We start from the raw sequence: 13,270 nt of genomic DNA, 5'->3' as shown, positions 1-13,270 counted from the left end.
CACAACTACTCAACTAGCGGACAATACAGCAGTTTAAAAAGGTCCATTATAGCGTTTTGTGTATGACTGATTCCAGATAGGAATGTTAGTTATAGAACTGTCATTCTCATTGAATGTAAGTCCGATAAGCGGTAGATCCATTCTATGCGCCATATTTCTATGCTTCCCCTCCGCAAGTCAATTTTTTGATTATTTTTACTTTTGTTTATGTACATCAGCTTCAAACAGCTGAAAAAAAAAAAACAATATTTTTTTGGTTATAGAAAATATACATATCCTGTGTAAAAAAAAATATTTCACAGCAGTGTAGATGGTATAATGATTTTCTACACAACACGTCGCTTGTTGTGTCACAAACTGAAATTAGACAAACGTGAAAATGTTTTATATTTTTCTACACATTGCACCTTTAAGCCTAGAAACAATAGGGTCTGTAGTTGTTTTGATCCTGGTCAGGATCAACTCTGGGCCCTAATGATAAGAACAGTACCTTAATGCCCTCCTCGTCGTTGACCCGACGGATCATCCTCACACACATCTCTGTAATCTTGTTGAAGGTGGGCTGCTCCAGACAGATGTCTCTCAGGATCTTAATCACCCTCTTCCTCACGCTGATGCCCGTGTCCTGAGGAAGAGATAGAGCATGCAGAAACTTACTGACCGTCTCGTATCTCAAGTATACAACTTCAAAAAGTAAAAGGCTGTACATTTTAACTGAGCGCAAGTGGTAGGTGCAATGCTTTTATTTAGCCAATAGGTGGCAGTGGAAGACAACAAATGTGCATGAACACGAGGTGAACTATCCATAAAGTCTCAAATGGATTGACGGAATCCAGTGCAACACTCTTCAGCTGAGATCGCTTTTTCAAACACTTGGGAAGTGTGCGTTGCGATGTGTTGCTCGGGGCTCACCAGAATCCTCTCGATAAGCATGTCGTAGTACTGCTCAGTGAGCTGGGGTCGGCTCAGCACGAAGCGGCCCAGAAGCTCCACGGCCGCCTCGCGCACGCTGGTGGAGTTGTCCATCAGACGGCCATGCACTCCGCGCTGCATGTCCAACTGCACACACAGACAGGGGAGAACAAGGTTAAAGGGAACACACCACAAAAAAAAAACAAAAAAAAATGTTGTTCATTCCGTCCACTGTTAACGCACCATTTCATCCGTCAAGTTTTAAAAATAGAACACATACAAAGTAAAAAAACATGTTTCTTTCACACTGCCACAGGACAAGACTGGTCACACATTATACACTCTTACCCTGGAAAGAATGCTAGGATCCACAGAAACCACCTCAGACAGACATTTCATGGCTTTTGTCCGGACAGCGATTGCACTCTCCCCCAGCACTCGCAAGATCTAGAGAGAGAGAAAGAGGGTAATGGAAAGAGAGACAGAGAGAGAGAAGGGGTAATGGAAAGAGAGCGAGGGGAGGGGTAATGGAAAGAGAGAGAGAGCGAAGAGAAAGAAGAAGGGAGATGGAGAAAGAGAGTGAGAGAAAAGCCATGGTGTTGCTCATTGTTACTCACTGCCTGGTAGGACAGAGCAACATAAAGAAGGAGAGCTGATCTGGTATCAGGTACGACCCTCTGTCCATACAATGGTATTCATTATGATCTAGAAGGTGAAACTGATGGAAACGAGATCTATACTCCAACTCTGAGAAGCATTTTGATTATGGGCCCTGAGTTCATTTAACAGCTTCAAATCAAACATAATTTAAAACCACAACACTATTCAGTAAAAACCACAAAATAAAGTACATAAATGAACAGAAAGCAACAAAGCAGATGAATAAAAAGAACATGCTTGTGGGTTTCTTGCCTGGGTTAAGTAAATATCAAAGCTCTGGGCGAACGGCCTCATGGAGGCTAAGTAGCGGACGATGAGACAGGAGTCGTCGTAGTCCACCGTGTCAGAGTTCATTCTGCCAACACAGAACCGGTTGGGAAAAACAGTTTTAGGATTTACATCAACCACTGGGGGCCCATCTCCTTTTTTATTCCACCTTTATTTAACCAGGTAGGCCAGTTGAGAACATCTTTATTTAACCAGGTAGGCCAGTTGAGAACATCTTTATTTAACCAGGTAGGCCAGTTGAGAACATCTTTATTTAACCAGGTAGGCCAGTTGAGAACATCTTTATTTAACCAGGTAGGCTAGTTGAGAACAAGTTCTCATTTACAACTGCGACCTGGCCAAGATAAAGCAAAGTGCGACAAAAACAGAGTTACACATAAACAAACGTACAGGCAATAACACAAAATAAAATATTTGTCTATTTATGTAGTGTGTGCAAATGTAGAAGAGTAGGGAGGTAAAGGCAATAAATAGGCCATAAAGGCAAAAATAATGACAATTATTAACACTGGAGTGATAGATGTGCAGATGATGATGTGCAAGTAGAGATACTGGGGTGTAAAAGAGCAAGAGGGTTAAGTCATAGTATTTACAGATAGCTTGCTCAGACAGCTGATCCTTCACATCAGGCTATACAACAGCCTTGTTACGGAGATGGTTCAGCATCGTAATATAATTATATCCATAAATGAATAGATATTCTAGAAATATAATATATATAATTACAATGACTAACACTATTCCACTGGGTGGTCTGACCTAGGGTTGTGCAGGAATACAGATGTTCATATCATAATTACCATCCTTCTCCCATGTTTGGATATTTACACGTTTGTGAACAAGAGACATTGTGCAAATGAACACAAAACGTATGACGCATGCTTTTTCTGATGGAACGGCAGAACAGGCGCTACGCTGAGATGACTAGCCAATTAAACCACACAAAAAAAACAGCTGGTCTCACCTGCTTCTACTTCCTCCTGTTGTATTTACAAACTAACACGTGACTGGCTCAACTGTTGTGATTGAACTACGGTAAGATTTACAGTGTAAACAGAGTATGTGAGCGGAGCAGAGCTGGGGAGAGAGATTCCCAAAGGCCGGAGTGTCGGCATTCTCGCCCGCAGCGCTCACTTCACAAACTCAGGACATGCCTGACAAAGCATGCATTGTCATTGTAGCTAAGTATTTCTAAAACTTAAATGTTTTGTTCATTTTGGTGCTATTATCAATACTATAGGCCACTGACTTTTGGCCCAAAAGGCCTGGCATTTTCCCACGTTCAAGGAGCTTTCCGGTTTGATTGGGTTATTTAGCCTAAAAACCTTTAAAAAAAATTAAAAAATGTAAAAAACTCTGCATCCCTGCCCAGCCTGGCAAGAGTGGCCCAAAGGGTGTTAATCATCCCCAGTGGCTCTGCAAGTGTGGAGAGGATATTCTCCACTGCTGGCCGGCTTCTCCAGGCACCATCACGAGCCTGAAGACACAGACTTGCCAGACTACTGCTTCTAAAGATGAATTCAGAGCCTATATGCATACTTTACTATAATGAGTGACTACAACAAAATGTTTTAATGCAGCAGGCTTTATGTCCCTGGCAGAATAGTGTGTCACTGGCAAACGCTTCACAATGTATTTCATTTTGTATGTTATAGCCTTGAAATAATACAAATAATACAGCCTAAATCATTCAGGCTCCCTGTCTGGCTCCTGACCTATTTACAGTGTTTATATGCTGTTTAATATGACATGTAGCCTATTTACAGTGTTTATATGCTGTTTAATATGACATGTAGCCTATTTACAGTGTTTATATGCTGTTTAATATGACATGTAGTCTATTTACAGTGTTTATATCATGTTTAATATGACATGTAGTCTATTTACAGTGTTTCTATGCTGTTTAATATGACATGTAGTGTATTTACAGTGTTTCTATGCTGTTTAATATGACATGTAGTCTATTTACAGTGTTTATATGCTGTTTAATATGACATGTAGCCTATTTACAGTGTTTATATGCTGTTTAATATGACATGTAGTCTATTCAGAGTGTTTATATGGTGTTTAATATGACATGTAGTGTATTTACAGTGTTTCTATGCTGTTTAATATGACATGTAGTCTATTTACAGTGTTTATATGCTGTTTAATATGACATGTAGCCTATTTACAGTGTTTATATGCTGTTTAATATGACATGTAGTCTATTTACAGTGTTTATATGCTGTTTAATATGACATGTAGCCTATTTATAGTGTTTATATGCTGTTTAATATGACATGTAGTCTATTCAGAGTGTTTATATGGTGTTTAATATGACATGTAGTGTATTTACAGTGTTTCTATGCTGTTTAATATGACATGTAGTCTATTTACAGTGTTTATATGCTGTTTAATATGACATGTAGTCTATTTACAGTGTTTATATCATGTTTAATATGACATGTAGTCTATTTACAGTGTTTATATCATGTTTAATATGACATGTAGTCTATTTACAGTGTTTATATCATGTTTAATATGACATGTAGTCTATTCAGAGTGTTTATATGGTGTTTAATATGACATGTAGTCTATTTACAGTGTTTCTATGCTGTTTAATATGACATGTAGTCTATTTACAGTGTTTATATGCTGTTTAATATGACATGTAGTCTATTTACAGTGTTTATATGCTGTTTAATATGACATGTAGTCTATTTACAGTGTTTATATGACATGTAGTCTATTTACAGTGTTTATATGCTGTTTAATATGACATGTAGCCTATTTACAGTGTTTATATCATGTTTAATATGACATGTAGCCTATTTACAGTGTTTATATCATGTTTAATATGACATGTAGTCTATTTACAGTGTTTATATCATGTTTAATATGACATGTAGCCTATTTACAGTGTTTATATGCTGTTTAATATGACATGTAGTCTATTTACAGTGTTTATATGCTGTTTAATATGACATGTAGTCTATTTACAGTGTTTATATGCTGTTTAATATGACATGTAGTCTATTTACAGTGTTTATATGCTGATTAATATGACATGTAGTCTATTTACAGTGTTTATATGCTGTTTAATATGACATGTAGTCTATTTACAGTGTTTATATGCTGTTTAATATGACATGTAGTCTATTTACAGTGTTTATATGCTGATTAATATGACATGTAGTCTATTTACAGTGTTTATATCATGTTTAATATGACATGTAGTCTATTCAGAGTGTTTATATGGTGTTTAATATGACATGTAGTCTATTTATCGTGTTTATATCATGTTTAATATGACATGTAGTCTATTTATAGTGTTTATATGCTGTTTAATATGACATGTAGCCTATTTACAGTGTTTATATGGTGTTTAATATGACATGTAGCCTATTTGAAATGATGTGCATTTCTTACATTCATCTTTTCATGTTGTTTATTCAAATACTTTTCACTCAAATCATATGGTTTGGTTTCAATACTTCTAAACCAAAATGGTAGATCCAGGTAGTCACAACAATAGATGGATGTTGGTTAAACTGGGATTTTAATGAATGGAGTGAATATGGAACGGCAGTTTATTTTCTTGTGAGCGTTGTTAGCGGAGGGGTTGTAAAGGATGTGGCACGCGATGACTGGGATTTCCAACCACACAACTCTGCTCAAATACTCTGAATGTAAGATAATGTGACAGGAGAACGGAAGAACGGGATCTGATTTATCTCCTAACATATTTCACTAGTTGACTGCAGGTTAACCTAAAAAGCAGCTACAAATAGTCAAATGTACTGAACTAGAAACAGTTTCAACAGTACTGACGGTATTAAAAAAGTATTTCCAAATACCTCGGGACAGACAGACACACAGACGTGCAGTACCTCAGGGTGGTGAAATGGGAGGGGACCGTCTTTATGATCTTGCGGAGGAACTTCTTGCGTGCCTCGGCCCGCTGCATGACCTCCCCAATGGTCTCGATGTCCTTGGCGTGGTGGCCAGGGCCGTCCGACGAGTCCTCTTCCCGGTCCCGTTTCTGGCTCTTCATGGTCTTCTCGGTCTCTATGGTGGTGTCGCGGAACCACTGCGCTATGTAGAACTTCCTGGCAAACTGGCAAAAGCAAAGTACACAGTTAGTAGAAGGAAATCTCTAATTAATATATTATTTGTTAAGCATCTATTCCTTCCAAAAAAATAATCTCAAAGTTGATCAAAATCTAAATATTGAGCGTAGTGGTGTAACACAAACTGACCAATAGTGAAGGGTCGGTCTCTGTGTTCTCCTCCATGTAGTCCAGAAGGGCTTTCTGCAGTTGCTGGGTCTCGTCGTCACCTTGGGTCTGTGTGGGAAAAGGAAAAAAAATTCAAATGTTCCAACCCTTCTGCGCGTTTGGTCCCCCCCCCCGCCATCCTAATTGGTTGGCCGCCTTCAAGTCGTGTCCACCTCTGAATGCAGGATCTGAGAAACAGCAGTCATGTTGTTCCCTACCTCTTTCAGGATGCGGTCAATGGATCGCTGGTCCATCTTGCTGGTGACGGCATCTTTGCGCAGGCGAGCGGCCACCGTGCCTAGATAGTCCAGGGAGGCAACCCTCAGGGTCATCTCCGTCTGCTTGTTACTGAACTGGTGCACCTGTGAGTGAGTGGGTGAGTGAGTGAGTGAGTGAGTGAGTGAGTGAGTAGGGTACAGAGAGGGAGGCAGGGAGGGAGAGAGAGAAGGGGGTGAGGAGCAGAAGGGATGGAGGGAGAGAGAGGTGATGGGTCAGGGCCTCCACTCTGATGAGGTAGATGCACCAGGCAGAACAGTAGACAGTTGGACTAGTATAGTAGTATTACTGCGTTTGTGGTTACTCTTTTGACAGGGAAAGTAGAGTGAATACCCCAAGACCAACCAATAGGATTCTTCCTAACGAATCCAGCAACATTGTACATATGGAATGATCTACGGTAGATGTAAAGTTAAATGTTTTAAGTATCACTGTATTTCTGTTATTACGGTGCTATCACTATTATTAGTGCGCCTGCGCAAAAAGTATCGTTGTAGACGAACCTGGCCTGAGTGCAATGGCAACCATGGATAGTGTTAATGTGGTGGAGTTAACATTGTTAAACTGGAACCTCGTCGTTCTGTCATTTTGAATTGACTTTGTAGTTATTAACCATCCTCTGCTACCAATGTGGCACCTCGCTTCAACGAGAAGAGGTTCTAAAAAAAAAGTTGTGAAAATGAACTTGGAATCTGGACAAGAATAGGCAAGTGGTATTGTGGTGGTGGTATTATCGCTCGAAGGAAGAGCGAGATAAAGCACTGGGAAAATCCGTTGAGGATTGGAACAAGGACGACGGTATGGGAACTTCGATGAGGACACTGGATTCTGTGTGTCTTAAAAGAGAAAGACGGTGCCTACGAGACATATTCAAAAACTTTTGACAGTGTTACTAAAGACATTTCGGTTGCGTTGACGGGCTACATAATTGATCTCGAACAGAGGTACAATAGGATGCTCATGTAAGTTACGAGATGGTTCTCCCGGGTGCAGTGTTAGCTTTCAAGTTGCTAGATACTGCATGTCTGGATGGTAGGGAGAAACAGTTGGCTTTGTTGCTAGATACTGCATGTCTGGATGGTAGGGAGAAACAGTTGGCTTTGACTGCTTGTACTGTGCTGACTTTTGCGTCAATTTAGTCGGGCACTAAAAAAATAATTTCTGTTGAATAAGACGTCTGTCGCACCGATAACAGATGGAATGTAAGTGAGTGACGCAGCATGACACTGAGCAGCAGAGAAAAGGCTCCAACAAGTCATGTTCTCAAGACAACCAGACGAGGGCGCCATTGCCCGGCACAAATCCACTGGACAGATATGGACGGAGATCAAAATGTGCTATTTGTCAAAGCACTTACCGTTTGTGTTGAAGACTGTCCTCGTAAAAATGAACAAGTTAAACTAACAGAGGAAAATGTAAACACAGAGATTGAGCAGTGTAACATTACACTGTTTTCAAACCAATCTGCTTCTGATACTGAGATCTTTATAGTTGAATTGTTAGGATCAGCTGTGATTGATACTGCATGTACTGCACAGTTTGTGGTGCAAAATGGCTTGACAGCTATGTCAGTAAACTAAATATAAAAGACGTACAACATATGATTGACACGCCAAGCAAAAGAGCTTTCAAATTTGGAGATGAGAGAATCGTCCATTCTACCAAGAGAGTCAAGATACCAGCAACAATGTGTCAGACTAAGAGTCACATTGAAACAGATGTGGTCCCTACAGATATCCCCTTACTATTAAGTAGGGTTGCACATTTTGGGGAATATTCAGGAGGTGGAAACTTTGTGGGAATTAACGGGAATATATGTGAATTAACGGAAATATATGCAAATTAATATTAATACCATTAAAATCTAAATCAAATTGTATTGGTCACAAGCACTGAATACATGCACCTTACAGTCCGCGACGTGGCTGGATTTCATTTTCTAATCTGTGATTGTCTGTTGACCCTGCCAAATACGTCTGGTGTCTGAGCCATTGAACTGGGACTCATCTTTGTGCCTATACCGATGCTTTGTATTCTTCTATACTCCCAGTCTTCTAGCCCTGGTTAAATGCGGTGGTTCACGCTTTCAGTTGTGTGTGAATGCTCCCATCTATCCACGGTTTCTGGTTGGGGTAGGTTTTAATAGTCACAGTGGGTACAACATCTCCTATGCACTTCCTGATATACCAATACGGTGAATTAGTTTGTGTCGATATTTCCTGAAGTTATCCCAGTCAGTGTGACCAAAACAATCTTGAATTGTGGATTCCGATTGTTCAGACCAGCGTTGATTCGTCCTTACCACGGGTGCTTCCTGTTTGAGTTTCTGCCAATAGGAGGGGAGGAGCAAGATGGAATCGTGGTCCGATTTGACGAATGGAGGGCGGGGAAGGGTCTTATACGCAGTCTGGAAGGTAGTATAGGAATGGTCGAGCGTTTTAGCAGGGCGAGTACAACAATAAATACATTTTCCTCAAATTTGCTTTGTTAAAATCCCCAGCTACAATAAATGCAGACTCAGGGTATGTGGATTCCAGTGTGCATAAAGTCCAGTGAAGATCTTTGAGGGCCGTCGTGATATCGGGGGATATAAACCGCTGTGGCTATTATTGACAAATTCTCTCAGGTAGATTGAGAAACACAAATAAAAACTGTCACACAACCCATCTGTAATGGGTAACGTAAATAATACCTGAAACCTTTAAATACTTTGCTGATGTTTAATTTGTCTTTAAAGTGGGAGATTGTTAAGTTCATGTTTTAAGTATCACTATCTTTGTTATTACGGTGCTATCACGCTTATTAGTGCGCCTGCGCACGTCTCTCGTTGTAGGTGAACCTGGCCTGAGTGCGATGGCAACCATGTATTGCGCTAATACGGTGGAGTTAACCTCTCTAGGGTATGTGAGACGCTAGCGTCCCATCTGGCCAACATCCAGTGAGGTTGCAGAGCGACAAATTCAATTACAGAAATGCTCATTATAAAAATTCAGAAAACAAAACATATTTTACATAGGTTTAAAGATGAACTTCTTGTTAAACCAACCAGTGTCATATTTATAAAATGCTTTTCGGCAAAAGCATACCTAGCCCAGAACATACCTAGCCCAAAACATACCTAGCCCAAAACATACCTAGCCCAAAACATACCTAGCCCAAAACATACCTAGCCCAAAACATACCTAGCCCAGAACATACCTAGCCCAAAACATACCTAGCCCAAAACATACCTAGCCCAAAACATACCTAGCCCAAAACATACCTAGCCCAAAACATACCTAGCCCAAAACATACCTAGCCCAAAACATACCTAGCCCAAAACATACCTAGCCCAAAACATACCTAGCCCAAAACATACCTAGCCCAAAACATACCTAGCCCAAAACATACCTAGCCCAAAACATACCTAGCCCAAAACATACCTAGCCCAAAACATACCTAGCCCAAAACATACCTAGCCCAAAACATATCTAGCCCAGAACATATCTAGCCCAGAACATATCTAGCCCAGAACATAGCCCAGTTGACAAATTATTACAAACAGTAACCAGCCAAGCAGAAGAGTTACAAAACTCCGAAATAGAGATAAAATTAATCCCTTACCTTTGATGATCTTCATATGGTGGCAATCAGAAGACATTCATTTACTCAATAAATGTTCCTTTTGTTCGATGAAGTCTCTTTATATCCAAAAACCTCCGTTTTGTTAGCGCGTTTTCTTCAGTAATCCACAGGCTCAAACTCAGTCAAAACAATCAGACAAAAAATCCAAATTGTATCCGTAAAGTTCAAAGAAACATGTCAAACGATGTTTAGATTCAATCCTCAGGTTGTTTTTTTTAGCCTAAATGATCTATAATATTTCAACCGGACAATAAAGTTGTCAATATAAAAGGTAAACAAGAAATGCACATGCGCCTGAAAAAAAACTCTGTCACATTAGGGTCCACTCCTTCAGACTGGTCTTACTCACTCATTTATAAGAATACAAGCCTGAAACGATTTCTAAAGACTGTTGACATTTAGTGGAAGGCATAGGAACTGCAAATGGAGTCCTAAGTCAATGGATACTGTAATGGTATTGAATAGAAAACTACAAAACCCTGCCAAAAAACGACTTCCTGAATGGATTTTTCTCAGGTTTTCACCTGCTAAATCAGTTCTGTTATACAGACACTATTTTAACAGTTTTGGAAACTTTAGAGTGTTTTCTATTCCAAATCTACCCGTTATATACATATCATATCTTCTGGGCCTGAGTAGCAGGCCGTTTAATTTGGGCATGCTTTTCATCCAAAATTCCAAATGCTGCCCCCTACCCTAGAGAGGTTAACGTTGTTCAACTGGAACCTTGTTGTTGTGTCATTTTGAGTTAACAGTACACAGGCAGCCAGTCAGGACTTACCAGCAGTCTGCCTAACAGGCTCAACAGTAGCTCGGCAGCAGGCCACTCTGGCTTGTTGACCGTGGAGAGCAGGTCCTGGACAAAGTTCTCAAACAGAGGCCTGTAGTCCTCCTCGCTCCCCTGCTTACTGCCACATCTGGCCACGACAAAACACAGGAAGAGAAAGAAGAGGGAGAGAGGCTGTTAGGTGGACATTACACTAAACACAGCCGATGGGGTCATGAGGAGATACAAACAAAGAGAGGACAAACTATCTGGAGATGAAAGACAATCTTACTTTTTGAGGAACACCGAGAGGAAGTTCTGGGCTGTCCTCATGGCCGTCTCGTAGTTGTTGGTGATCAGCAAGTCCTGATCTACCTAGAACAAATCAAACATTTACAGAAGATTGTTAAAATAAGGATGCTCTTCACTAGGCAACGCAGTTTTGAGAATCTCAGTTTCAAAAATATATGTGTGATATATAGTGTTGGAGAGGGTACAGCCGTGGCCAAAAGTTTTGAGAATGACACAAATACTAATTTCCACAAAGTTTGCTGCTTCAGTGTCTTTAGATATTTTTGTCAGATGTTACTATGGAATGCTGAAGTATAATTACAAGCATTTCATAAGTGTCAAAGGATTTTATTGATGATGATGATGCAAAGAGTGCAGTGTTGACCCTTCTTTTTCAAGGCCTCTGCAATCCGCCCTGGCATGCTGTCAATTAACTTCTGGGCCACATCCTGACTGATGGCAGCCCATTCTTGTATAATCAATGCTTGGAGTTTGTCAGAATGGGTTTTTGTTTGTCCACCGGCCTCTTGAGGATTGACCACAAGTTCTCAATGGGATTAAGGTCTGGGGAGTTTCCTGGCCATGGACCCAAAATATCAATGTTCTGTTATCTGAGCCACTTAGTTATCACTTTTGCCTTATGGCAAGGTCCATCATGCTGGAAAAGGCATTGTTCGTCACCAAACTGTTCCTGGATGGTTGGGAGAAGATGCTCTAGGAGGATGCGTTGGTACCATTCTTTATTCATGGCTGTATTCTTATGCAAAATTGTGAGTGAGCCCACTCCCTTGGCTGAGAAGCAACCCCCACACATGAATGGTCTCAGGATGTTTTACTGTTGGCATGACACAGGACTGATGGTAGCGCTCACCTTGTCTTCTCCGAACAAGCTTTTTTCCGAGGCCCCAAACAATCGGAAAGGGGATTCATCAGAGAAAATGACTTTACCCCAGTCCTCAGCATTCCAATCCCTGTACCTTTTGCAGAATATCAGTCTGTCCCTGATGTTTTTCCTGGAGAGAAGTGCTGCCCTTCTTGACACCTGGCCATCCTCTTAAAGTCTTCGCCTCACTGTGTGTGCAGATGCACTCATACCTGCCTGCTGCCATTCCTGAGCAAGCTCTGTACTGGTGGTGCCCCGTTCCCGCAGCCGAATCAACTTTAGGAGACGGTCCTGGCGCTTGCTGGACTTTCTTGGGCGCCCTGAAGCCTTCTTCACAACAATTGAACCGCTCTTCTTGAAGTTCTTGATGATCCGATAAATGGTTAATTTAGGTGCAATCTTACTGGCAGCAATATCCTTGCCTGTGAAGCCCTTTTTGTGCAAAGCAATGATGACAGCACGTGTTTCCTTGCAGGTAACCATGTTTAACAGAGGAAGAACAATGATTCCAAGTACCACCCTACTTTTGAAGCTTCCAGTATTTTATTCAAACTCAATTATCATGACAGAGTGATCTCCAGCCTTGTCCTCGTCAACACTCACACCTGTGTTAACGAGAGAATCACTGACATGATGTCAGCTGGCCCCTTTGTGGCAGGGCTGAAATGCAGTGGAAATATTTTGGGGGGATTCAGTTCATTTGCATGGCAAAGAGGGACTTTACAATTCATCTGATCACTCTTCATAACATTCTGGAGTATATGCAAAATTAATATTTGTCATTCTCAAAACTTTTGGCCACAACTGTACACCTTCCACAAAGCCTAGTTGGACATTGGTAGCGCCATTGAATTGGGCCCTCTTTCTAACTCTATGGCGTTACATTTGGTGGCGGCTGTGTGTTTTGATGCATTCAAGACAACCCCGGAACAACAACAACAAAAAAATGAACCGTCATAAAACTCAGAAATCCCAAGTCGGAAACTCTGGCATCATCCTAGAGCTTCTCTGACCTAAAGGTCACTATGTGAGCTTGTTTTATCCCGAGTTTACAGTGGTCACGATCACACCATTTCTCTGCGTACCTTGCTGTCGTACTCGTCCTCCATGCCGTCGCGGTCGTTTGGGAGGTGTACCACGCACTGAATGAGCTGTAGCACCAGGGCTGTAACCATTTGGATATACATGGGCTCGCCGTCCCTGTCGCTGCTGTTCAGCCTGCCCAAACAACCAACAGCGTTTCAGAGTTATTAGTTGATTTACTCCCTTTATTTAACCAGGAGGTGTATTCATTAGTGCACTCCTCCCTTT

At 40.9% G+C, this 13,270-nt stretch overlaps 1 protein-coding gene across 1 annotated transcript in view; it reads right to left on the bottom strand.

Annotated features, from left to right (window-relative positions):
* nipbla (NIPBL cohesin loading factor a) overlaps positions 1–13,270 on the bottom strand; it is a 42,660-nt gene that overhangs the window by 14,564 nt on the left and 14,826 nt on the right. Inside the window, exons 22-31 of the mRNA XM_036979360.1 lie at positions 13,045–13,177; positions 11,078–11,160; positions 10,801–10,936; positions 6,338–6,481; positions 6,102–6,188; positions 5,733–5,959; positions 1,825–1,927; positions 1,261–1,359; positions 913–1,059; positions 491–625 (exon numbers count right to left, since the gene is read on the bottom strand). Of these exons, the coding sequence (XP_036835255.1) occupies positions 491–625; positions 913–1,059; positions 1,261–1,359; positions 1,825–1,927; positions 5,733–5,959; positions 6,102–6,188; positions 6,338–6,481; positions 10,801–10,936; positions 11,078–11,160; positions 13,045–13,177 (1,294 nt within the window). The remainder of the gene's footprint in view (positions 1–490; positions 626–912; positions 1,060–1,260; positions 1,360–1,824; positions 1,928–5,732; positions 5,960–6,101; positions 6,189–6,337; positions 6,482–10,800; positions 10,937–11,077; positions 11,161–13,044; positions 13,178–13,270) is intronic.

Source organism: Oncorhynchus mykiss, chromosome 6 (genome assembly GCF_013265735.2).
Source record: "Oncorhynchus mykiss isolate Arlee chromosome 6, USDA_OmykA_1.1, whole genome shotgun sequence".
Classification (NCBI taxonomy): domain Eukaryota; kingdom Metazoa; phylum Chordata; class Actinopteri; order Salmoniformes; family Salmonidae; genus Oncorhynchus; species Oncorhynchus mykiss.
The sequence above is the reverse complement of the archived record's forward strand: the minus strand, read 5'-3'. Positions and strand labels throughout refer to the sequence as shown.